At 41.3% G+C, this 26,031-nt stretch overlaps 3 protein-coding genes across 7 annotated transcripts in view; 2 read left to right on the forward strand and 1 right to left on the reverse strand.

Annotated features, from left to right (window-relative positions):
• Positions 1 to 6,889, forward strand: part of osbpl3b (oxysterol binding protein-like 3b) — a 30,286-nt gene extending 23,397 nt beyond the window's left edge. For all 3 annotated transcript variants that reach the window (XM_041941653.1, XM_041941651.1, XM_041941652.1), the window contains 10 exons: positions 405 to 498; positions 603 to 847; positions 2,803 to 2,940; positions 3,068 to 3,131; positions 3,252 to 3,330; positions 3,421 to 3,565; positions 4,891 to 5,035; positions 5,129 to 5,255; positions 5,736 to 5,858; positions 6,012 to 6,889. In XM_041941653.1, the coding sequence (XP_041797587.1) occupies positions 405 to 498; positions 603 to 847; positions 2,803 to 2,940; positions 3,068 to 3,131; positions 3,252 to 3,330; positions 3,421 to 3,565; positions 4,891 to 5,035; positions 5,129 to 5,255; positions 5,736 to 5,858; positions 6,012 to 6,108 (1,257 nt within the window). In that variant the 3' untranslated portion in view covers positions 6,109 to 6,889. The remainder of the gene's footprint in view (positions 1 to 404; positions 499 to 602; positions 848 to 2,802; positions 2,941 to 3,067; positions 3,132 to 3,251; positions 3,331 to 3,420; positions 3,566 to 4,890; positions 5,036 to 5,128; positions 5,256 to 5,735; positions 5,859 to 6,011) is intronic.
• A 1,806-nt stretch (positions 6,890 to 8,695) lies between these two features.
• gsdmeb (gasdermin Eb) lies at positions 8,696 to 14,384 on the forward strand. Of its 2 annotated transcripts, none has more exons than XM_041942916.1 (10): positions 8,696 to 8,739; positions 9,325 to 9,555; positions 9,675 to 9,867; positions 10,573 to 10,747; positions 11,358 to 11,478; positions 11,605 to 11,724; positions 12,021 to 12,148; positions 12,243 to 12,426; positions 12,596 to 12,669; positions 12,776 to 14,384. In XM_041942916.1, the coding sequence occupies exons 2-10, from the start codon at positions 9,351 to 9,353 to the stop codon at positions 13,001 to 13,003; spliced, it is 1,428 nt and encodes a 475-aa protein (XP_041798850.1). In that variant the 5' UTR covers positions 8,696 to 8,739; positions 9,325 to 9,350; the 3' UTR covers positions 13,004 to 14,384. The 2 variants fall into 2 exon arrangements, with proteins under 2 accessions (XP_041798850.1, XP_041798851.1); XM_041942917.1 differs by having other exon boundaries at positions 8,715 to 8,805.
• A 366-nt stretch (positions 14,385 to 14,750) lies between these two features.
• pals2a (protein associated with LIN7 2, MAGUK family member a) lies at positions 14,751 to 25,770 on the reverse strand. 2 transcript variants are annotated; one of them, XM_041942171.1, is made up of 15 exons: positions 25,716 to 25,770; positions 25,476 to 25,529; positions 23,263 to 23,347; positions 22,593 to 22,717; positions 21,677 to 21,795; positions 19,791 to 19,943; positions 18,951 to 19,100; positions 18,475 to 18,702; positions 17,261 to 17,392; positions 16,938 to 17,040; positions 16,768 to 16,839; positions 16,497 to 16,658; positions 16,193 to 16,395; positions 15,985 to 16,113; positions 14,751 to 15,894 (listed from the first exon to the last, which is right to left on the reverse strand). In XM_041942171.1, exons 4-15 carry the CDS (start codon positions 22,621 to 22,623, stop codon positions 15,718 to 15,720), a joined length of 1,659 nt encoding a protein of 552 aa, XP_041798105.1. In that variant the 5' UTR covers positions 22,624 to 22,717; positions 23,263 to 23,347; positions 25,476 to 25,529; positions 25,716 to 25,770; the 3' UTR covers positions 14,751 to 15,717. The 2 variants fall into 2 exon arrangements, with proteins under 2 accessions (XP_041798105.1, XP_041798104.1); XM_041942170.1 differs by lacking the exons at positions 25,476 to 25,529; positions 25,716 to 25,770 and adding an exon at positions 24,997 to 25,129.
• Between the last annotated feature and the right edge of the window lie 261 nt (positions 25,771 to 26,031).

Genomic DNA, 26,031 nt, shown 5'->3' on the forward strand with positions numbered 1-26,031 from the left:
TATGTTAAGCCTTTAAGCGCATTTTGCAAGTCAGTGCTGTCCGAACATGCCTTTTGACTTAACTCAACTTCAGTTTTAATTCTGAAAGCTAAGTTTTTATTAAGTGTGTCATAAAACAAGTCTGCCCTCTCCTCTTCCTTCACTGTTCATGCAGCATGCCTGATCAGATAGCAGCTGGAGCGGAAGCAATGTGAAAATGAAAGTTAATTACTTCCATCTAAAAATACAGCAAGCCGAAGTGCAAATTTGCCACCACGTCCTAAGGGACCATTCATCTCCAGCACATTAGATCTTCTGCTGACGTGACAGGATATTGAACGAGACCTGCCCGGTCCATTTCTGCAGCTGGTGTTAAAAATGCATCTCTTATCTATTAGCTAAAGTTTGGATTTTTTTCCTTGTAGGTATCAGAGGATGACTCATACATTAGTGACATTAGTGACAACATTTCCATGGACAACTTCAGCAATGAGACAGAAAGTGAGAGACAAACTTCAGGTAAACTATAGGATGAAGACCTATGGGACATGTGGGCTAGATTCAGTATTCAATATTGGCCCAAGTGCAATTTTATAATTTGCTCTTTTACCATCTGCTCCCAGGCTCTGTGGAAGAGGGCACAGTCCTTTGTCAGCGCCGATCCTGTCTGCCCTCGCCCAGCCCCAACAACAGCACCATCAGCCTGTGGAACATCCTCAGGAACAACATCGGCAAAGACCTATCCAAAGTGACGATGCCTGTGCAACTTAATGAGCCGCTGAACACCCTGCAGAGACTGTGTGAGGAGCTGGAGTACAGCGAGCTGCTAGACAGGGCCGCTAATACACAGGACCCTTTTGAACGCATGGTGAGATGGCAAATTCACGGTTTGCTGTTCGAGTGCGCATGCAGAGTCTTTGCTCCCATCACATTCACTTTCAGCAGTTAATGAGTGGGTCTCCTCTCGCAGAAACAGAAAAGCTTTCAAGGATTGAAGTGAATTTTTTTTGTAGCTAGAAATCACGGAAAACCCTTCATCAGATGCTGGGTCAGAAAGTTTAAACTGGGGAGCTCTCGCTGTTTATGCATGTGATGTATCCATCTTAAATGAGAAAAGGGTATTAAAGAGGTTGCATAAAGAAATCCCAAAAATATTGGCATTTTGTGAAGTATCTTATTCGCTTGTGGTGAAAGTTGGATGAGAAGACTGATGCAGTGAAAGTTGGATGAGAAGACTGATGCAGTTTCTGCATGAAACTTGAGCCAGGAGATGTTTACCTTAGCTTAGCATTTAGAGCTAGCCTGTTTTTCTCCAAAGTGGAGAAGTAGCATCACTAAAACTGACTAAATAACGTTTTGGGGTTTTTTTTACATACACACACATATCAGGTTTTTTTTAACATTTGAATGAACCACGCTAGCTGTTTCCCTTTTTTCAGCCTTTATGGCAAGTCTGCTGGCTTATCAAGGCCCAAGGGGCTTGAGGGAATTTTGGACTCAAATGCAAGAACAGAATCACCAAAGAAAGATCTCGCTCTGAGGCAGTATTTATTAACGAAGTCCTTTGGTCAAAAAACAAGACAAAAACAAAACGCTTGGTTTTACAAAGTAACAAACAAAAGGTACTTAACTATGCAACTAGGTTTCAGCAAGGCTAGAATTAACATGGACGCATGACAGGATACACAAGGTTCACAAAACGCACAAGACGATCTGGCACAGGACAAAGGGATACGCGGACTATATATACATGAGGTAACAAGGATCAGGTGGAAAAAATCAGGGCGGGGCAGACAATCAGACAGGCAGGAAAGACACCAGGAAGTCAAGGGTCTGAAATGAGAGGCGAGTTGGGGTTTCACAATAAACCAGGAAGTGCAAAACAAGACTAGACGCCAGTGAACAAAACACATTAACAGACCCGACGAGACATGACAGTACAAAACAGGAAGTGACAAACGGACCATAACATGGCTTTAACTTCGTGTTTAGCACAATGACGTGAGCGTGGTATCAGTGTTTACTTTTAACTTTCTGCAAGGAAGCAAAATTAAGTATTTCCCAAACGTCAAAGTTGCAGCAGGGCCAAGGCAGATTTAAATGACTTTCGAGCTCAATTATCAGAGCCAGGAATTAGCTACTACTTGTTGTTTGCTGTTATCCCTGAAGACCAGGGACTCTAGCAGCCTGCTGGCAGAGGTATTGTCCAGTGCTTGACCTTGTGCCCGCCCTGTTTATTACACGTCATGTCGGAGAAACCCTAGTGTATGTCCGTAGGCTTCCAGCAGGAATATGGCCTGATTCTACCTCTGTCAGTGTTTCACTCTTGCATTGACTGACTTAGGAGTGATGGCGCTTGTCGGTTGATATTGGTACATTTTTATGTGGGAGGTGTTAAGATACAGCCTGTGGAGTTATTTGGGACAAATGTGCAATAAACAGGATAAGAATGTGAAATGAAAAGCAGTTGAAGTTGCTGGTAGCTCCGATCTGTGGCCTCCCGTTATGACATGGAAGTAATTATCGGGGCTTTCGTGGCTCAGTGCAGCTGTTGCATCGCAGGAGTGTTCAGTCAGTTACTCTGCTCATTACAGTGAAATGGAGAGGAAATTAGATGAGGCTGAGAATAAGAATAGGATTTGACACACGTTATGAACCAATGATATGTGGTATGTTAAATTGATGATATAGCTCAGATAATTCAGTGCTCTGGTAGTTTCAAGGGTTTTTTATGTCCCATTTATGCTTTTTGCTGCTCATTATTCTACAATAAAAATGATTAAAATAAAGCACTACTAACTGTATTGGTTTCACTTTGTGTAGGTGTACATAGCTACATTTGTTGTATCAGGCTATGCATCCAGCTACTGCAGAACTGGGGGAAAGCCTTTCAACCCCGTCCTGGGAGAGACATACGAATGTGATCGGCCAGACAAAGGCTTTCGATTTGTTGCAGAGCAGGTGTGTATGAGTCCTGGATTCTGTGCTGCAGCTATTCAGAAATCATAGTATTCTGATAATAGCACACTAAAAGCATCATGAGAATCCATTCACTAACACAGCTGTTTGTTGTCCTTAACAACGTCAGGTCAGCCATCACCCACCGATCTCAGCTTGCCATGCAGAGTCTAAAAACTTCATCTTCTGGCAAGGTAGTGGAATATAGAAAGTGGTCTGATCCATAGTCAGTGGTTGTACAGATTTCAACAGTGCCTCGTCGTCCAGTATTAGTAAATGTGTACAATTGCTTTTTCTTCTGATTGATTTTGTAGATGTGAGGTGCAAGAACAAGTTCTGGGGGAAGTCAATGGAGATTGTTCCTGTTGGTACCACTCATGTAACTCTGCCAGGGTGAGTCTCTATTGCCTCATTTGCCCTAGGACTGGACAGACAGACATACACACCGACTGTATGCTAATGCTTTTAATTCCATTTCTCTAGATTTGGAGACCACTATGAGTGGAACAAGGTGACGTCCTGCATCCACAACATTCTTAGTGGACAGCGCTGGATTGAGCACTATGGGGAGATCTCCATCAGAAACACCAGCAGTGATATATGTCAGTGCAAGATCACTTTCATTAAGGTGAGGCAAGCATGTGGAAAAGCCCTGCAGTATGCAGGGCTGCAGCCACCCCACATTATCACTTCCAGCAACTTTTTCTGATGCAATGTTCACTCTTTGAGGACACAGCGACAGCGTCTGCCAACAGGGAGGGCTTTGCACAAGATGTCCATTTACATTTCTCATGACAAATCCTTTATTTTGTAAAGCTGACACTGAATCCCTCTCTGGAAGGTGCTGCAAGACAAGACATGTTTATTTGTGTAGCACCTTTCAAACACAGAGACTATTCAAAGTGTAGTAGCAGTAGATGCCTTGAACTGATTTATAGTTTAGCATGTAATTTCACCTTTGACCGTCCCAACATTTTCACAATACCAGATGGATTTGTAATGCATTATCAGGCTGTGTCTTGCATTCATTATATACACAAAATAGTTATGTTATATTCACTTTGGTTAGAGAGCAATAGTCAGGGGTGTGAAGAGAAACTCTGCGCTGAAAATAACTTTTCTGAATGCGCTAAATCACAAGATTCAAATTTGTATATCATGATTGAAATGGAGTCCTACTGTTTACTTCACTATTGAAAAAATAAGTACACTGTTCATACAGCACATCTTATTACTGTTAAAAGTATTTGTAATTTAGTACACTTTTTAAAAGTACACTTAAGTACAATTTCGAATACACTCCCAATAAAGTGTGTGTTAAAAGTATATGTCAAACATACTTTAAAAAAACTTTAAAAGTATGCTTGTAATGACTTTTCTATACTTTAATTATTTTTCTAATACACTAGAGTGCACTTCTTTTGACTTGGGATAAGCCACAACATTTAGGTATATTCTTCGTACTGTAGCACTCTTTCGCCATATGTCTGTGTTGGTAGACATTCCCCTGTTCCGCGGGGGGTCGCCTTTTCCTCCAAGCAAGGAAAGTGCATTTTTCCATATATATAAGTCACCAACACCTTCATTAGTCCATAAACCTTCTACACAGATGGTGCTCTTCACCTGCATGCCAGCAGGACCCCTGGATGTTTTCAGTGTTTGATGTATGGAAGCCTTTACTGAGAGGAGAAGGTTAATTGCTTTAGTGTGTGCCCATTTGAAAGACCTCCTGAAGCTGTGCAGGATATCAAGTCAAGACATGTCAGAAGTCATTATGCATCCTCGTCTCTCATTAAACTAACCAGCCCAGCAACACTCAGTGGGGCTCAGGATGGTTCATGCAACAGCAACATCTGCTGACTGCAAGAAGACATTGTTGTGATCTCCGCAACTCCTTTCAGTGGATCAAGGACATACCTATTTTTCTTTTGCAACTGTCAATTGTTTTTTCAGGCCAAATACTGGAATTCAAGTGTGAATGAGGTGGAGGGAACTATCACCGATACTAAAGGGAAGGTCATCCACAGACTCTTTGGAAAGTGGCATGAAGCAGTTTTCTGTGGAGACCCGCCCTCAGCCACATGCATCTGGAGAGCAAGTATGACAAGTTTCTTTCATGAGAATAAACTGAAAGTGCATATCTCCCTGTTACAGTGTCTGATACAGTGGATGCTATTTGTGTGCAATGTAGATGCAATGCCAGTAGACCATGAGCAGTACTATGGTTTCACCAAGTTTGCTATTGAACTGAACGAGCTGGACCCATCCCTGAAATTGCTGCTACCACCCACAGACACCAGACTACGTGTGGACCAAAGGTACGAGAAAAATGGGGGAAAAATTGGTGTATTTACATACACATTAATTTGGCAAATGATGGCTTTCAATAACCTGATTTCGGAAACATCATGTAAATGAGAACTATAATATTTTAATTAATTGGGGTAAAACATTTAGAGAAACCTGGTAAAAATAGCTAGATACTGCAGAATTATTAGAGACATCTGATACAAAAAAACAGCTCTTCGTGAGTGAATGTCTGAGCACAGTTTATATTCTGAAATTATTATTCTGATCAATCGTGTCGGTTTGACCTGCTGTCTTGGGAATTGCCCACCCAAGCCTATGATCAAAATAGCACAAAAATAGCACATCGGCACTTATGTTAAGAATAGCAAGTGACTGTAGAGGCTCTCAGATGAATCAAACTAATTTTAGCATACATTTTTTAAGGTTTGAAAGTGTGTAGTTTAAACTTGTTTTACCATCTTTGCATAATGAATGTGTCTCGCTGGCAGACTGCTGGAGGAGGGGAACCTGGAGGCCGCAGAGGAGCAGAAACAGAGGATCGAGCAGCTGCAGAGAGACAGGCGGCGACACCTGGAGGAGGACAGCCTAACGCATCAACCTAAATTCTTCAGGTAGCCGACATATTCAGGTTTATTACCAACAAAGTCATGTATGGGGAAGTGAGCGTGACTTGAGTGCAGCTTGTCACTGTAACAGCAGTTTCAACACACCCACTTATATTTCACAGTATTCATAACAGTCTCGCTTTTCTTGTGCCCACACAGGAAGTCAAAAGATGATGCCTGGGTGAGCAACAACATGTACTGGGAGCTCAGGAAGGACCCTGGCTTCACCCTCATAGATTTTCCTACGCTGTGGTGACCCCTGGACTGCAGATGGCACGCATTTTCGAGCCGCACAGCCCTGTACTGCGATCCAGAATGGTTCTGGTGACGTCCGACCATCCACGTTCAGCACTGGTCTTCTTCATTGCCGTTCATCAAAGTTATTGCCTTAAGAGCAAGTGCTTATATAAGTTGTGTAAACATGTTTATGCAAACATATTATGAGAATGTTGATACATTTTGGCAAACGTTGCCCATATTTTCACCTGATATGTTACACTGTATCACTGAGAAATGGAAAACTGCTTGGTATAAAGGATGACAAATCCTTGTCATTACCTGTCTACACTATCTTAAGATGTACTGAACAACTGGTCACTTTAGCTGTCGTCTTATGGACATTCTCTACCTCTGAGATAAACTAGCCTTGATATGCCATTGATTAAGTGTATACATGTGATATTTATTCAGCACCTGCCTGATGCCTTACTCGTTGTACTCATATTGTTTTATTTTTTTTTCTGCATCTCTGAGATCTTTTTTTTAAATAATCAGGTTTTGTAAGGAATTCTTAAGACCAAACAAGAATTGTTTAAATGATCTTTAAATCCTTACTCGACCATTCTTTCTGTCTCATAACAGCAATTACGTGCTTTTTGCTATGACTGCGTGAATGATCGTGCAACTGTGAGCAGCTGTAGCAAGCAAATATCAAATCCAGCCATTTTTCACTCTATCCATTGCACCATTGTTTACCTGGACCCTGGGCTTTGGGACCAAAAGTGTCCAAAACTATGCTCCATGAGCTCAAATAAAATCTGTGATGCTTTCTCTTTGTGGAGTCATTTGTGACACTGATGCCTTTTATCGTAATCAATCCTGAACTGAGATGCTGACTTGTCAGACAGTCAAATCTACTAAAGCAGACAACAACTGATTTATCAGTTTTGAACTTCACTTGTCCGCAGAGGAGAAAGTCAATTTTGTGCTTATGAAGCTGCTCCATTCTTCCTCTCTGTGCTATCATATTATGTGCAACAGGAATACTCCATGAAGGTGATGCTATCTCTGGTACCTTGGGAGGCCATGAAAGTTCAGTGTGCATGGGAGCGTTATCAACTTGAAGGAGCCCGAGCCAATGCCTTGCTTGTTGCACTGCACACTAACTATACACATGAATTTTCTGATTTAACAGCTCTCTAAGGTGAGTCTCCACTTAACTTTAGGGTGTGGGACAAGGGTCAAAGATCACTCAGTAAATTCTCGTTTTGCTCAGGGCTGCATGTTTTGGCTCCTCTCATCATAGTAATTTCATAGGCTGGCCTCAGATAGTGTTAACCAAATAGGACATAAATACCATATTCAGCCCAAAATGTTTACAGTGTTTAGTGTGGCTGTGTCACACAAATGATCTGTGAACTACTTACTGCTACAAGCCACTTTCACAGCTCATTAAATGCTGACATTGGTCTTTGTGATTCAGCTGCTTCACTGTGGTGTTGCTGTATATTTCTTGCCCATACTACTGCATGTTGTGCTTTACAATAGCCAAAGTCCAAGAATAATCATGGAGGCCTGAAGCAAGTAATGGTTAACCAGACAAGTCAAAAATATATCTGAATAAATGAAGTAATATGATAAATCATGATACACTGATAAAACAGCCCTAAAAGAGTAAGATAGCTGTTGTGGACTACAACTCACACTAAAAATACATACTTAGAATCAATTGAATCTGTAAATCAGAGAATACGTGTCCATGATACAAGATGTAAATTCAAGCTAGTGAAGTAGTATTAGTGGTGAATCTGAACCAACCACTAGGTGGAAACAAATAGCAATCAATGCTGCATAGGCATCTGGCTGGCTGTACAACATCAGGTATGTGATTGAGTGTGTGTGTGTGAAAACATTATTATTATGGTTTAGACCAGACATTCACTGATCATTTTCTCTTCAGCAAGAACAGTTCAGAGAGTCCACATCGGTATGTTATTTAATTGTATGTTAAGTTAGTGGTGGAGGAAATATTCAGATCCTTTACTTGGTTAAAGGTAAAAGTCCTGCATTACAACATTTTACTTGAGTGAAAATACTAGTAGTCTGGCCCATTGCAGAATAATAATTGTTAGAATAATTATAATTAATGATGCATTATTGTTTGTACTCAAATGTTGTAGCTGGTAAACGTAATTTGAACAACTTTATATAGTCCCAGGTGGTTTAATCTACAATAATCCATCAAAATGTATTTCTTGATTATATTGTGAAATAATAACATGAATCTCCAAAGTAACCAAAGATATCAAATAGTTTAAAAAGTACATGTTTTGCCTCTGAAATAAAAGTAGTGGAGTAGAAGTGCAAAGCAACGTAAATTGGAAAGTACCTCATATCCGTGCTTAGAAAGTAGTCTTAGAGTACAGCAAAATAAAGTACTCTGCACAGCTTTTTGTGCTGTGACAAAGACAAATTATTATTATTATTATTATTATTATTATTATTATTATTATTATTATTATTATTATTATCGGCGTGTTTTGACAGTGTCTTCAGTAAGACGCCCACAGCTTCCCGTGGGGGGGCGGAGCGTCTGGGCCTCTTTTGTCCATAACAGAGGAAGATTCACAGCAAAGCGGCACTGATGTGTGGAAGCATTGTGTACTCGGTGAGTCTGGACACAGAGACACTTTCTCGTCTGGTTTCTTACTGAAATAAGGACTTCGGGTTATCGGTAACACTCAGCATTAGCTTTCAGTTTTTCTACTTTTGCTTAATTTGTTTATTTATTTTTGGCTCTTCAAGCGGCCAAATTTCCGACTTCGATGACAGCAACTTCAGAGTGATGTGTTTGCTGATGCTAGTAGCATGTTGCTAATTCTTCAGTGTGAAGAAACGAGCGCTGCTTGCGCGCTGTTTCTAATGATATATTGGTTTTATTGTTTGTTTGATTTTGCTGTCAAAGTACAGTAAGTGTCAGAGAATGAATTGTGGTAGTATTATGAAGACCTTTGACAACTATTGAACCAGCAGCTCCACCAGTTACTGTGAGTTAGCCTGAGAAGGAGCTCACGTTCAGATTCAGAAAAACTTTATTGATCCACGCTGGGACAGTGCCTTGTTGCAGTACAAGTAGCTCAACACATAGTTGGAAAGAGGGATACAATACTTAAAGTGTTAAGAGTGGTAGTACGTTCTTGTCTTGGCTGATAAACCCTGTGTTTATCCTTTTCAAACCTGGCTTCATTATCAGCCTCACAGGTTGTACCCAGCTGGGAGATGTTTGCCACAGCCACCAGAAACTTTGTGGAGGAGGTTGATCATGGAGGTCTGCTGATCCCGGTGTCCAGCCTGAATGACACTATTGCTGTTCTGACAGTAGTGGTGAAACGCAAGCGTTTCTGGTTCTGGCAGAAGCCCAAATATATTCCCACTGATTTTACCCTCAATGATATACTAACAGGAGACACACCTATAAAGCCAGGTAAACATCCAAACCTTATATGGCCTTATATGTAGATATGCATCTGCTTCAATCTTATTTGTTAGTTATTTTTAATGTATTATTAATTTTAGAAAATCTGAATGTTTCACTGTCCACAGGTATCATAGAGACAGACTTCATTAAATACAATGGGACATACGGTGACAACATTCAGGGAAACGTGGACGCAAGTTTCGTCCTCTCCGGTGTGAGTGTGCAGGGTAAAGACTCTTCCAAACTCCAGTCAAGCTTTGGCAGTTTGAAGAAAGAGGAAGTGGACGTGCAGAAGCTGCTGCGAGATTCCAAAGACAGGTTAGTTCCTCACCTGTTCCCACTGTCCTGTCTGATGCAGTTTGCGTAATTGTTCTTTTTTCTTCATTTGTTCCTCATTAGCTTCCACAAAGTGGCCACTAGTCTCCATCACTGATACAAAAACATTAAAATCATGCTGTATCAATAAGACCAAAAATGCAGAATAAGCCAAGCATAACGATCAGAAAGCATATTAAATAACTCCATCAACAGTAACAAGTAAATCAGTAATCTATAATAGAAAAAAAGCAGAAATTGCCAACAACACACACCAAAAAATCAATAAAAGTCCAAACAAAAAGGTACAAAAACAGCCAGAATACCTATGATAGATAACTCAATTCATGTTTGTCACTTAAACATACATTTTTGAAGGAAAATCTATTTCATTTATTTTATTTATGTTTGTTTCAATGAGATTCAAGTGTTGAATGAAAGAAAAATGCTGCAAATATCACCTGACATTCACATCATCAAAGCGTAGCAGGAATGATCTTTGTCCAACCATAAAGCGGCACAGCATGCTCAGGTGAATATTAACACTCTGGAGAAGACTGCTTGTTTTGGTTTAGGATGAATAGTTTTTGCACTTATGCATGTTGATTTTAAAGTTCTAATTAATTAAAGACAATACTTCAGTACACAAGAATTTTCTTTGGAACAAACAGGTGCACTGATGTGTTTTTTTGTGAATTGATGTCTCAGGTTCCTGGACATGTCCCATAGTCTGGTCCAGCAGACAAAGGAGAAGCACAGACAGTCGTTCGGGATTGTGAAGGAGCGTATTGTGACCGTGCAGCCCTGTTCAGTCATAGAGGAGGTGCAGCAGGGAGGAGAGTGTGGGGGAAGACTGAGCTTCTGTGGGCCCAAGAACCCAAAGGTACCAGCACTGAATAACTTAATGTGGTGAAATGGTTGGCATAGGCTCCTGTTACATAATCAACAGTGATTGAATAATTTCCCTTTCTGTTGTGCATACTTTTCTCAATGTGTTTTGGTATTTTCTCCTCAGTTAGTGGTTTCCTACTTTTCCCGGACTGAGATTCACTTCTGCATGCAACTGTGAGCTCTGCGAGTAGACAGAGAGAGCAGAGCAATATGTTTTCTAGTTAAGCAAAAGTGAAATTTGTGCCAACTGTTAGAGGAAAATTAGATTTCTCCTTTGCTTTGATAATTTGGTTCTTCTCTGAGTTATTTTCAATTGTTGTTGCAAAATTTTCAGGCTTAGAAGAAGCCCTTGCTTTTTGGTTCAGACTGAAATCAAAACTTTGTTCACTGTTTATGTCCTACATAGATGAAAAGGTTTTTAATGAAATTCCACTTTAGCCACACAGGAGATATCAAATTGACATGTTTGGGATGCTCATTTCCACATCCTTTGGAATCAGATTCACCAGCAAATGGGTTTACAAGTGTACCGTGCATGACCAAGAACTGTTCTTCTGTGGTGATTAATTGTTGTATTTACTGGTGTTGTCCCACATCTGCAGGTTTCACTGAAGGAGAATGGGAGCTTGAGTAAAGACAGCAACGTTACCATGGAGATTCCCATCCATTCTACCATTGCCTACGCCCTTATAGAGTTAGAGATCAAACACGATGGACGCTATGGTGAGACAGCACCAAAATGAGCTGTATAGTTTCTGCAGATTTGACAAGAACAATTGATTGAAACTCTTGCTACGGTCACATTTCATGTCTGGGTGTTTGGAGTGCAACATGCTTTATTTTCCACAGAGCTGTGTCTGATGTCAGACACCACTGGAGGTTTTGAAGTAGATGGTCCTTCTCTGAAAAGACTGTTGGGTGTCTCAGGGGCTTCTGCGGAAGCCTCTGAAAATAGCTGCCTTAGAGAAGGTAAATCACTGTTTTCTCTGCAGCCTTAAAACACGTGACTACAGATGGTCGTTGTAGCTGATGACATGGTCGGAAACACGTGTTGTTTTTGGGTCACAAAGTGCTGTCTTATCAGAAAGTTGTGATAACTGTTTATGTGCTTTGACCTATATTGTAAGGTCCATGTAGTTCAAGGTCCCATATTGTGCTGTCCTGCTTCAGTATTAGTTGTTAGTAATCTGCTGCATGCATGATACATTTTGTTTGTGGAGGTGAATGATCAAGTGTCCATTTTGTATTTTATTTCCCGCTGGCAGAGCTGGAGCGACTGAGTGATCATTTCCAGCTGCTTTCTGCTCTCCCTGTCAACACAAGGTCCTCTCTGCTCCAGCAAATGACAAAGGTTATGGAGGACCAAGGGGCCATCAGTTCACTTCAGAGTGTGGTAAGTGGGACAGATAGGTGGCGGCAACGTGACATTAGCATTTTTAGCTTCTGTTGCTTTAGCTTTTAAATCTGGGTGTCTTCCTGTGTCTCAGTTGGACCAGATGTGCCTGGGTGAGAGACCGGACCTGGGCAATGTTGCAACAACAGAGTCTCAAAAAGAGAACATCCAAGCAATTCTGGACCTTTTGGACCAGCCTGGTCAGAGGGAGTCAGCTGAGGCAGGCCAGTCCACATCAGTGCTCACAGCCCTGCACCTCATTGCCAGCGCCATCGATGGTGAGAAAACTGTCCTCTGTGCAGCCTTTATTACTTAAGTGAAATATTAAATAAAGTCATCAATCGGTGGAAAAAGTTTAATGTCAGGGGGAGAATGATGCAGAATGTCCTGAAAACCTTGTTTCTGTAAATTCTGTTTTAATCTAGTATCTGGGTCTTTGTCTTTCAGAGATGACAAATGAATGTCTTGCCATCTTGGGGATGTGCTGCAGCCTCGCAATGTTGCAGCCTCTAGAGATACTGGTTAGTAAAGTCAATTTTTACAAAGAAGAATACAACATGTTATGCACGGTTTTATAAATTGTTCGTCATAGTGATGCCTTTTATGTTTCTCTCACACCTGTTACAGGTGCAGTGCATGTCAGGGAAGGGAGAGATGCCTCTGAGCAGCGCAGGTCTGGCTGCGATGACAGAAGACATGTATAAAAAGACTGAACATCTGTTTGCCTCCTCTAATGTGTCTCTGAAGAGAAACGGGGACACGGTGAAGACAGAAATAAACCACCGGCCAGGAACTCTTCCTCTGGTCCTGTGTATTGCTGTTAGAGGTCTCGCCTCATTGGCTCACTGTGTTTGAAATGAAGACGCCTTTACAGCCACCACAAACGTTAGCCACCGCACTGGGATGAGGTAAAGAGCATCACATTATATTCATGTTATTTACCTATCAGTGTTTTTTGCTCTTTTTTTTGGTGAAAGTTGAATTGTCCTCCGAAACACATTTTACTGTAGTCAATCAAAATATAATCGTCAACCGAATAATTGGAAATTATGAATTTGAAGACACAATTTGCACTGGTTTCTCATTTTATAGAAATAACTATTTATTGATTAGAATTGTAAAATGACCAATTTTGAGTCTAGCTCTAGATTATACCAGAAAGTAATCCACACCTTCGAGACAATCAAAACCTAGAATTTTCAGTGGCCATGTTATGATAAAGAATCAACATTAGCTGCAGATCTGGAATATTTAACTATTACATGGTCCCAACTGAATTCAGATTCAGACATGTACAAAGTCCTTGATGACGGAATTTTTCTAGAATTTACAATTTTAAGACTGTACCTCCTGATGGCATCAGCACCAGTATACAGGCTAGTTGAATATGCTATAATATTCAGATTTCAGTCTCTGAATGAAAATGAAAGAAAGTAGTTCAACAACAGGGGACCACGATAAACTTGGTATGCTGGACGTTGCACGTGCACATTGTCCTGTCATTTATGTATTTGTCCTCACACCTTTTCTACATTGTTAGTCTGCCTTGTAAGCATGTTTGGGTGGTATGAAGTAGTAGCAGTTTCATTCACAGTTTGTTTACGTTTAGGAAAATACCATGGTTTGGGTTAAAATAGTGGGTTAACACTGACCTTGATGAACATTAAGTCAATGCATTATGGCACTTTTTAGTTGTACGTATTTTCCAGTGTAACATGATGGTCAATTTGAGATTTAGCAGTCAGACAAAAGTGATTTGAAATGCACATGTCAGTAAACAGCTTTTAGGTTACAGTTTTGTTATCTAAAACATGAGATGACTCCATGCGGGCTGATCAGGCAAAAAAACACTGTGACGCAGGATTTAAAGCAACGCCCCTAAAGTCCCTCATTGACATGCCCTGATTTTGGGTTATGCCACTAGACATGAATGTTCCTGTGTCTGAAAGAAGCATCACAATACTGTCTTCTCATGGAATTACATTTTATATACAGCAACATTTGTATCAAACTGCCTAATCTGTCAGTATCATGAAAACTTCAAATCCCCTCACGTTTTAAAACATACACTAATGGATTATTTTACATGTATGTATGGTCAGAGGTAATTTCTCGGCCCTGGAGGTCCACCGCAGCTCTCAAACTTTGACATATCTTGTACTTTTCACTTTGTGGCTTTCTACTGTTTGTAATAACTTTAATAACTTCATTGTTTTTCACTATTAAATATTGTTATATGAAATATTCATTGGTTTTGAAAATTATTTTGACACTTCCACACAAATCCCTTGTATTGTCCATCAGGAAGAAGATAAACCTCTGAAGCACTTTTTTTTTTCTGAATACTTTTCATGCAGCTTGATTGCACACACATCTTTGTGAAATTCAAGGTGCCTAAAATTGTGGAATTTTATTTCAGGTTTTATATTGTGGGTGTGACAAGGAACAAAGTTGAAATTCCAAATGTTTCAACTTGCTACCTATCTATCATTTCTGTCTGTTTCTCCTTATGTGGTGCAGAAAGAAAAACATATCACCATAGATTGTTATAAATGCAGAAGAACAAAGCAAAACCAAATCGCCGATCATTAGAAAACACCAGTTATTTATTTGACATCTGAAAATACATATTTTTTTGAAATCTTGTAAAATATACCATTTATAAGTCAACATGAACTTTATTTAAACAGTTACGTTTTAGTAATATCACATCAAAAGGGATGGTTCACTGAGATGCAGTACCCTGTTCAAGAGTCCTGTGGAAAGTTTTTTCCTTCTTCCAAACAAACACAGCACCATAGTGAGGGGTCGAACAGTTAAGAGACACTCACATGATCCAAATGTCTGACAAACTATCAACGTAATTAATGTAATCTGTCTGTGCTTGAGTGAAAGAGAAATAATTGGTAAACACTACAGTATTACTTTTCCTTCTGTACAACACATCAGTGACTGGCATGACTTTTCCCATTAATGGGGTTCAACTGCAAAGACGTCAGGGCATAAATGTAGCCGAGGAGGGAAAAAGTCTCCAAAATACGATGCTATTCTACATGACTGAGTTTGAAGTTTGAAAGTTTGTACAGTAGCAACAATATGAGATGAATTACTGGAGGCATATGTGCTGTAAACTGTGACACTGAGGTATCGTTCTTTTCGATGAGCAAGCCCTCCTCATTTTTGCAGAATAAATACTTTACCTACATACAGATGTAAAGTTAAAACAGGACATGACACATTTGCTTTTAAAACATACTGACACCATACTGGACAGTTTTTTCTTCCAATCCACATGATTAGAAAGTATTCTTTAAAAAATATTTTTGCCAATAAATAAGTACACTTTCTGTGTGTTGTGAGTTGCATAGTGTGCTAGAAAGGTGTCTGGCAATTCAGATCAAGGTGACTCAGCTTTGTGATGCAGTTTTGTGCGAGACCCAAATTCACACAGGGCTCATGTCCAACATGTGTGAAGTACAGTGTTGAATCCTCCTTCCCTTCAGGTGTCCCCTTTCAGCCCAGGTCTAGGCGCCCGGACAGCACATGTATCCAGCAGAGGGTTGAAATTATCAGTAAACCCAGCTGACTGGAACCCACTGCGGCTCTATGAATAATCGCTCTACAACCTCCTGCAGCTTGTCAAAGGCCTTGTCCAGATTGTCATTGACAATAGTCAGGTCAAAGTAGTGGCTGTATGCCCGGTGGATCCTGGCACTCTCGTCCACAGTCTTCTTCAAATCGTTCTCCTGTTACAGAAAAGGGTTCAGGCCGTTAGGACGATGAAAGCAACAACCATTCATGAGTAATTAGGAACCTTAAATCCTCTCAAAACTTACCGTAAGTAGCTTTGTCGTAAGTCCAGCATCTATCACAGCTTTGTGCATAGCTCTTAGTGTGTCCAGTTCAGGAGCAGCAATAAACACCACAAATGGCATAAACTCAGCAGTCTTCAACACTTTCAGGGCCTGAGAAGAAAATGTACTGTCACCACGAAGCTTTAGGAGAAAAGGATCTGCGCAGTGAGAGCTGGTGCGTTTGACTTACCTGAGGGTTGACGTCCAGGATGCAGGTACGGCCTGCCTCCACCACTTCATGGATGGAATCAATCTTGGTGCCATACAGGTTGCCGTCGTACTCGCCGTGCTCCAGGTAACGGCTTTCCTTGATGTCCTTCTCCATCTCCTCCCGCGTCACGAAGCAGTAGTTCTGGCCGTCTCTCTCCTCTTCCCTCGGACGGCGTGATGTGACTGGAGGTAAAAGGGGAAGGAAGGTGTTACATGTACCTGGGCAGGAAATCAACTAGTGGCAGACAATGCAACAACCTCGGCTGTCTGTCTCACACACTCACAGGGTACAGTGGTTCCATATCGCAGAGGATTCATGACAATAAGTCTGTTCTTCAGGCTCCGCCTCCCAACTCCCTGGGCTCCAATCAGAACCAGCGTTTTCCTCTGAAACGGCGGCATCTTGGCTACCTCCTCATAGATCTGCAGCTCATAACGGTCAAACTCTGTTCAAGGCAAAACATAGGCTGCATGAGGACAAAATTAATACCACTGCACTTACAGTGTAACGCTGCATACTTGTCACCAAATCTCATATGAAGGAAAATAACACACCTGCATTCTTCGATGTGAGGTACATCATTTTTTTCTTTTTCTTCTTCGCAGTTTGAGTTCCACAGAGCATCCCTAGTCGAGACATTTCGTGTTATATCACCACATGGTGGCGTTACAAGCAAGCGTTTCCTGGAAGCATGGTGAGAATGAGTTAACAGGACTGCACTGACCTGTACCAGAAGTGTCCCAGTCTCTTCTCACAAAAGCTTTCCTCTTCTCCTCCAAGAACTGACTGGGGATGAGACCAGTGGCTCCACCAACAACTTTGCGTGCCTATGTGGAAATCAGGGTAGTTGAGAGATGACTGGTTTAAATATTTCACTTAGAACATTAATGCAAGGCACATGTATTTGTCACAAACATCATCATCCTCATCGGGAGCTGCTTCTTGCATCTTTCAACAGTCAATTTTTCCATCCCGCATATAATTAGCGCTACAACTCTGTTCAAAGCAGTACTGTCTGTCACTGCTGAGCAAAATGTGCTTACTCACCTGCCACCAGTTGGGGTCCTCCTTGTTGACTACATGGAGGATGTCTCCCTTGGAAAAGGCCAGGCCTGCCTCTTTACAGGGGATCAAGTTGTCAGTGGCCGGATTGTAGTTGAAGTGTGGCTTCAGATAAACCTACAATTAAGGGTGTGAACAAGATATCAGACAGTTAAATTATACAGATAGCACACACAACAGGATCGAGCAATACCTTAAACCCCTATTAAAAACATGCGCTCTCATTTAGCTGGACACTGTGAAGAAAATTATTTGTTTATCTTGGTTCATAGACTTAAATAATCACCACAGCCATGGCTGTAAAACAAACTAATAATGTGTCCAGCTCTTAAAATATGTTATGTTAATAATATTATTTTTTCCTCCCGTACACTTATCCTATTCATAGTACAGTCATATTTCAAGCTTCAATGTTCCCTTTCACAACAGCCATATCTGTGTTTACACTGTCCACTTCATTGTTTGTTCTGCATTTGCACTTCCCTTTCTGTCGATGCTCGAAGGCACTAGGCTGAATGAGGTAAATGAACATGGACCACAACTTTGAAAAGAGACCAGTGTGAGCAGTCAGTGTTTCAACAAACACAATGAAGTCATCAAAATAAAGTTGTTGACAGGTTCATCGTCTGTGGGTTTTTTTTTTATGACTTAAGCCTAATTCACAAGCTAAAACTCTACCCATTGCTGAAACCTAACAAGCACATAGCAGAACAGTAGAATTCGATCGTCTGATCTTTCTCAGCACAAAGGTCAGTCTCTGACATAACCCTACATACTGCTCTGCCGCGTCAGCTGCTGTGTGTGCCTGTAACTGTAAGAAGGAGGGTGTGTGGGTGTGTGGTGTGTGGTGGGGGGGGTCCTCCAGTGAATAGAGTGGTGTATGTCCCAGATAGTGTGTAGGGTGTTATTAATAGACCCTCCCTGGGCTCAATTTTCAGAAGCCTGGCATTCTGAGATCACCCAGGTCAGGCAGCTCTCACCCAGTCCCTGACAGGTACAGCCTTGTGCACACCTGGATGTACAGATCGACACATCCTGTGGTGCACTTGATGCACTGATCTCCTGATTTCAATCCCGCTTAAAGCTGATTTAAAAATACATGATTCAATATTACTAATTTTCCTGTGCAACAGCATTATTAGTTTCCCACAGCTGGAACTTGACAGGAAACCATCAAATGCAGTCTCCTTTCTCCTCACCTGTGGAGGTGCCGGTGTGTCTCTGTAGCTGGGAAGGACCTTGAGTGTGATGCTCCCATTGCATTCTCTCAACAGCTCCTGGAGTTCATGGGGGTTGCTGCCGACCTCACGACCATTCACCTCGCGGATTACGTCCCCTGTGTGCAGCATGCCCTGCCTGTCAATCGAGCTGCCGTGCAGGATCCGTGCGATCACCATCTCTCCCCGCTCCACACGGAAAGTCACCCCCTGAAAGACAGTGAAAGTCTTTCAGTAACGTACATCTGCACTTCATAAATCACACGGCACGACTATTTCATGGGGTTGGGTCTGTCTTGCTGTGAAAGAAGAAACTCATGTTGAGTTACTTTGTAAAACTGAGTTACCCCGTTGTAAACAGATGGTCAGTAAAATAAAATAACACTTAACAGCCGAACAGGAGCGTCACATGTTTGTTCTGCACAGCTGTGGTTGATATAAATGCCTGACAAACTCACCAGTGGTTCCCCAGCTTTCTTCTGGATGCCAATCATCCTGACAGCATCAGCTGGCATGAGTGAACTCGTCATCGAGAAATCGCTGTTCACTGCAGCGTGGGACATTTCATAGCACTTTGCAGCCACTTTGTCATGAGCCTCTATCAAAGACTGAGGCAGGAAAAAGAGGAACAACAGAGAAACAGAGAGTAAATCTGGTTCACAATCTCTGTACTTTCCAACACATTTTTTCTGACTAGGAAAGACAATAATCACTTTTACCATTTGGTTCATCCAGCAAAATGCTGAAAACCAACAGTGACTGGCACACACACTGGCATTTGATATATTATAATGAAAGAGTGAAGACATAAATCACTTTACTGTACACATTCCTTCATAAAAAGACGCATTTATAACTGCATCAAGAGATGACAAAATGACACATAGAGGAGATAAGTCAGTCTTGTTCTTACCTGAGCTGCCACAATATAGAGTTAGCATTTGTCAGAGACAACAAACTGCATCAGCAAAAGTGAGGATTTACTGAAACAGTAGGTGGCACAGTATTCTCCCCCTGACTTTACCCACATAACTCAGGCTGCTATTGGCCCAAGAAAATACACCCCCACACTCACATGTTGCAGCTTCTAAGTGGTCGAGAATATAAAGGGCGACAAGGCAGCAGGGCTGCCTGACCTCCTGAGCTGCTGGCACTTCAGAGAATATAACAGTTGGTGTGAAAGCTCCGACATCCGTTCCCACAAGAGTAGACCACAAGCTAGACCGTTCAGTCAACAGATTTTCACACCCTTTGAACCCGGCAATGACGGTGTACAGGAGGAACGAGGTATAAGATACCTTAAAGTGAGGCTCCTGGAGGATTTTGGCAAGCTCAGCAATGGCAGCATCTTTTTGTTGCAGGTTGTTGAGGGAATCCAGGATCTCTGTGACCAGCTGAACATTATCATCCCGCACAGCTTGTAACTTAACTTCCTCAAGACGCTCATGGGCCTACACAGACACACACACACCAAACAATTTCCACTTTTGCAAAAAGCTTGGTAAAGACAATGAAAAACAACCTCTTTGTTTGTGTTACCAATAGAAGAAAAATGGTCAGAGTTTAGAAATCTGAATTTTTACTCTCAGAATTCTTTATTTTGGGTTGGTAATTCTCAGCACGTGACCCTTCACTATGTTTTAAGATGAGCCCGAAACAAGACATTCACTAACTTTGTCAAGCATGTGCACGTCATATCCAACCAATCCAGAAAGGACACAGCAGCAGCACAGAAAAGTTTTTGTTCACCCCATCTATTTCCTTCATTTAAATTTTGTTTCCTTGTCCTAAGGCAACTGCCTTCTCACTGGCTGGAATTTAATCATCTTGGTTAAGGCAGAAATTGCTGGACAAGTCAAGATAATATGAAAAGCATATAGCTACACTGAGCACACACTAGGCTTTGGTTTGGTTTTTGCAGACAGATGAGAAAGAGGAAGATAGACAGGATGGACACCCAGCAGAAGGGTGCGCAAAATGTTCTTTCACAGTAATTTTGTATCCCAATATTGATGTATATAGGGATATAGTACATTTCTGGGAACGCATTGTGCTATGTTGGTACTACTGAGAAGAGTTTAACACCCTGCTGTAGGCTTAGTTTTATCACACGTGGAAATGAGATCATATGGTTAATCCCTGACAAATATAACACTATATTGTTTTGGGTACTGCCGTTGTTGTGTTCACACACTGTATGTTAAATTACAGAAGTGAGGCACAATTAAAATGCCATGTTCCTGTGGCTCTTACATCAAACTATCCCTGTGATACACAGAAGACGAAGAGAACAGTTCAGTACATGCTGTACGACATTACAGCAGAAACTACATACAGGTCCATCTAGCAGGCAGAAAAAGTGATAACCAAGGAGAGCAGTGCTACTGTTAGAAATGAGGACAAGTGCTTGCCTTCACTGCCTGGGTTTTCAATAGAAATCTTTCTATTCATAGATACGAAGATGAACCTAATGACCTCAATCTGCATTGGAGACTCTGTTTTGTTATGTAAGCCATTGTTCATTAGGATGTCGACCGTTTTAAGATATGTGTAAAAGGTATTTGACTAGTGCTGAAAGGAATGGTTGCTGTCTCCTCGACCTTAAACCAATACTCAAGGTTTAGGGATATTTTCTATTGCTTTTAAAGGAATATGTAAAAACTACTGGAGGTGTGCTGCACCACTTTGCAGAGAGCACATCTGATGTGTGTTTTCTCTCTTCTAATGACAGTTATACCATGCCAGGATTCATTTTCTGCATGTAATTTAAACCTTGACACCGGAGCGGTGGGCACAAGCCAAGATTAGATAACATTGCACGGTAGCACATTACAAGATAGTTTGTTTGTAGGTGCACATACTTGTTCAAAAATGTATGTTTTAGGCAAAGAGAGAGAGATCGAACTCTTTCTCCTTCCAACCCACAATAAGTATTGCCTGCCTGACTGAAAGATGTTGTTGAGCCTCATAGGGTGCACAGCGAGGAGGACTTAGTCATCTTCTTGGACATGCGGTGACATGCAACACTTATTGCACCTTCATTTTTACTGACTCACAGCGATATTTGCTCCTCCTCTCAACTATAGCTGGGGCTTGATGACAATCTAATGAGATTACATTACAGTAATTAATTGTGTGTGTACTACGTAGTGCTAGGAGTACTTGGAGAAAGCTTGTGTGTTACCTTAGCGAGGGAGCGAACGATAGGGCTCTCCATGATGCCTCTGAGGAAGATGAGGTCAATATCTTTGGCTCCTGTGCCTGATGGCAGGTCTTTCAGGTTGTCCAGGACCTGCTGCATCGCTGAGAGGGAAAAATAAATGTCAGGGTTCACGTTAGCAGCTTTGTGCTTTGTGAATTTCCATTTTATAAATGCAGGAAAAAAGTTAGCGGCCAGTAACAATGAAAATAATCTAAGATCTGAGCAAAACACGGATGAAATAAAACAACAAAGTAATGTGACTATAATAAGAGCTTACAAGGCAAGAACAATAAGTGGACAGTCAATCAATGGGCCAATTCACAGAGAACATTCCTTATTTCCACTGCAGCAGCAACAGGCACACTGAGTCACAAAGGAATTGTTCTACTAACAGATCTGCCTTGTTGAGGCTGAGACCACACAGCAAGAAAATAGAGCCAAAAGTCCTGAGACATACAGCTAGTTTGCATATTCAGCCAATGTGACATTATAAAATCAATAATTTCTTTCTGTACTTCCCAGTAATTATCTATTCATTAAAATAGGATCTGTCATGCCTTTTGTTTTGTTTTGTTGTGTTTTCTGAAAAAAAGCTTTTTGCCCTCAGACATTTTTAACATAGAAGTAGACAGAAAAACAAATTGAGATCTGAGAGGACAATTCACAGAAACAAATGCAGTCACTATGGAAGCCCAAACATTTGGCTGCTTTGCAAGTATATCATGTGGTTTTGTTTCATGGTGGGACACATTCAAGTTCACAGGCAGCAGAAAACACACCCACACTATCTCTGGGCAGTGGGTAGAGTACAATTCAAATGGTAATGAAGTGTCATGTTTTGTACACAACGTTGCAACAGTGCAAAAGATTAGTTAGGGTTTTGTCTTTGACAGCTTACCTGTGCCAGACTTTGCATTGGCCACAGTCATGTTTAATATTCCCCAGCTCAGGACGGTGAAAATCTCTTACCACGGTCAAAAGCCACCCAACTGCCTGCTTACAGAAACCAGAGCAACTGGAGGGCTGGAGAAGGTAGGAGACCCCCTCAAGTCAGTATACTGTATGCCAAGATCACTACACTTTGTAAGCCATGTCATGAAATTAACAAGCTGACATTTACTAGCATGTGTTGCTGTTGAACAAATGCAGACCCAGTACTGAAGCATGAGGCACAAAATAGCACAGAAAACATTTGACTGTCTTGGTGTTTTATGTGCATGTCTGCACAGAGGGTTCTTATGAAATAAGTGACTGACACAGAAGGCCATTGAGTGACAACGGATGAGTCTCCCATTGCTCTGGCTAAAGGTTGTGCCAGTCACACACAGGGAGGCCCCTGAGGACTGCAAACATGATCTCCAAACAGAGTCAGGCAAAACTAGCTGAGCCAATGTCTAGTGGGTAGCTGGACAAACAGAGGTATACACTTTTTGAGCACAGGCAGCCCAAATTAACTGTGAACTGTATAAACATCATAAATGCAACATTGTATTCCATGAACACAACGTCAATAAAGACAGCAAACAGGCAGATAATCATCCAGAGCCAAAAAGAAATCAGAAACTCACCTACAAACTGTGTTCAAATCATCAGTGCAGCACTCCGACACGGAGCCCCACGTTTTCTACAAAACACTCATCTGGTACCTCTGGACTAAAGAGACAGTGGAAAGAAAAAAATCACATCAGTCTTATTATTCTAGACGGCATAAAAGCCTCCAATGACAGAAGCAGCTCAGGAAGGTGCGGAAGCTCCTCTCTACCCCAGCCTGCCTTCATTGCCTAGACTTCTCATATTCATTCAGTAGTATGGTAATGCAGCCATTATGATTGGCCAAGTCAATCACATGACTAAGGTCTGTTTAAAGAGACTCATTACTACAAGCAAGAAGTAGTAGTAGTAGTAGTAGTAGAAAAGTTGGAACTTCAACAAGATTTCATTTTGTGTGACCATGAGGATTGTTCATATTATTGTCATCAGCATTTCTCACTCTTCTGCTGCTGTCTGAAATAGTACTTTTAACAGGCTTGTTTACAGCCAAAAATGCTTTAGAGTGGTCTACAATTCTTATGATCAAAACCTCAAACAGGACCAGAACCAGGACCATGTCCATGCATTGCTGATGATGTTAAAATATAAGTAAATTTTGCCATTTGGTCAAAAGGACTTAACTGAAATCTTAACGGAATCATTTTTTAAACTCGTAAATATCAATATAAGTATGGGTCAAGTATCAATTGGGCTACAATTTAGATAAAACCCCTGTCTAATGTGACACTTGGTAGAAAACCTAACTGCAGGTCATACATTATGTTAAATATAGGTGAAAGGAAAGGAGGCCAATCATAAGCCTCAAGACACAAGTGAGTGTACATAAAGTACTTCAGTTGTATTTCTATTGCTGGTTTTCACACACTTTGGGATCGTTCGCAGATCTCACACGTTAGAAGCCAGTCTTGATCAATGGAGGTCAGCTGAGGTGGAAAGCAGCCTGTTGCCTGAGACAGTCACACTGCCTAACGTTAACCCCTGCCTTGAGCAAGCACATGAGAAGCAGCCAGGTGGGAGGTGAACGCTAGGTGCTCATGGTGGCAGATGTGTCCCCAGCTAGTGGTACTAAAGTCACGGAAGAACACTAAAGTAATTTACACTGGAGCTAAATCCAAATCAGCCTCCAAGAAAGGTGTTAGCTGCTGTGGTTTAAGTTTGCTGTCAAGCTACACGCGCATTGGGCACGTGTAACCACTTTCAACGTGAGGTAATTTAGCTAAACGCGATAACTAGCCATTGGTGGCTAATTAGAGGTGGTAAACGCTAATTTTAGCCTTACAGGCAACGACCAAATATCATCTGAAATATGACAAACTGTGCTACTTGCTATCAGGTCCATCAGTGCCGGTCCCATTCCAAGTTGGTGCAAGCTATTGCTATTTCGTGGTTTATAAGCAGGCAAGTTAGCAATGCTAGTGATTGCTAGCAAACACTGGTGTGCGCTTATAACGTAACATGTAGTGTCTTTAACACTAAGAGACAAATAACGTTACCACAAAGAAATAATGAAACCAGCTAAATTAACTCAGCTAACTCAGCTTGTTAATGCTCCGTTGTGGTACTAGTGAGGTACAGATAGCTGGAAGTCCAGTTATTCGCTAATAGCTAACATAATATCATGTGCCTCAGAGTAGCTAACGTTAGCTAACGTTAACGTTAGCTGGTGGAGGAGTGGTAACCGAGAAACGAGAGGGTCCCATGATGAGACCGTTGCTTAAGTGTCTTGTAAAAATGAATGAATGATACTTTACCTAATTAAATCAGTATCATCCAGTCACGCTTTCACTCTTCTCTTCATTTCAGAGGGTCCTAATTTGCAGATCCCTTGCGCAATAGTAACTTCTTAGTGCATTTCCAGAGTGCCTGCCTGCGCCCCTTCCCTCAGTTCTCCGTCCCGACTGACAGTGCTATGCTAATGACACTCAGTGCCTCTCAAATTATATCTAACCTGCTGAAATCCTGCACAACCCACCCATGAAATTTACTGTGCACGCTTCCTTAAAAGACATACCGGTTCCTTGAGAAAAAGTGTGTGAAGGTTAACTACACCCATGGCTTGATCAAACATTGCTGTGACCCCTTATGTGAAACACCCCTAGGCATAAATGTGAAATGCCCTCGGATTGCTTTTGATGCCAGACTGTACACACACACACACACACACACACACAGCAACATTGGGGCTTGACAGCCCAGCATACATATTAAGTCACTGTAAATTAAAACATACATTAGCCCTTTGACCTTGATCAGTCTGTCCAGCTATCATGACTTGACTGGAGTTCTGAAAAAAAAAAAAAAAAATGCCACCACATACGGAAGACTAGAGCTTCACAGAATCTATTAATTGTCAGTGGAGTTGCGCACCTGTAATAACAGATTTCCTATTCTGGCAAATATTGTGCACCATATCAATAGCTATTATTGCACTAGACACAACATATTTGAGAATTCATCTTAGAGGACTTACCCCATTTGGAAGATATACTGTAGATCTTGCTACCATTAATGGCACCTGTGATATACCCACATCTGGCTGCAAATAATCTCATTGGTATCACCTACCAGCAGGTCAGCATGAAAAAGCAAGCAATATCCCATTTACCAAATCTGGTGACTCCGCTTCACTGAAAAGCAGAGTAGAAAACCTGACTTGCCAGCGTTCATCGTTATAGACCGCCAGTAGCTTGGACCAGGTGTCATTATAGAGTTGAGCAAACTGTCAGTGTTACGTGATTCGCTTTTGATGTATCCAGGTCACTTGATAGGATTAAACTGTTAATCTG

Source organism: Chelmon rostratus, chromosome 8 (assembly GCF_017976325.1).
Source record: "Chelmon rostratus isolate fCheRos1 chromosome 8, fCheRos1.pri, whole genome shotgun sequence".
In the NCBI taxonomy this organism is placed as follows: Eukaryota; Metazoa; Chordata; class Actinopteri; order Chaetodontiformes; family Chaetodontidae; genus Chelmon; species Chelmon rostratus.

Bases quoted from the DNA above. Each gene is read 5' to 3' on its own strand.
- pals2a (XM_041942171.1), bottom strand. From the start codon at position 22,623: ATGACTGTGGCCAATGCAAAGTCTGGCACAG. The intron at 19,944-21,676 runs GTAACACACAAG...GTGTCTGTGTAG, and splicing joins TCGTTCGCTCCCTCGCTAAG to GCCCATGAGCGTCTTGAGGA. The intron at 17,041-17,260 runs GTGAGTAAGCAC...ATTTCCACATAG, and splicing joins AGGACCCCAACTGGTGGCAG to GCACGCAAAGTTGTTGGTGG.
- gsdmeb (XM_041942916.1), top strand. From the start codon at position 9,351: ATGTTTGCCACAGCCACCAGAAACTTTGTGGAGGAGGTTGATCATGGA. The intron at 9,868-10,572 runs GTTAGTTCCTCA...TTGATGTCTCAG, and splicing joins CTGCGAGATTCCAAAGACAG to GTTCCTGGACATGTCCCATA. The intron at 11,725-12,020 runs GTAAATCACTGT...TCCCGCTGGCAG, and splicing joins AAATAGCTGCCTTAGAGAAG to AGCTGGAGCGACTGAGTGAT.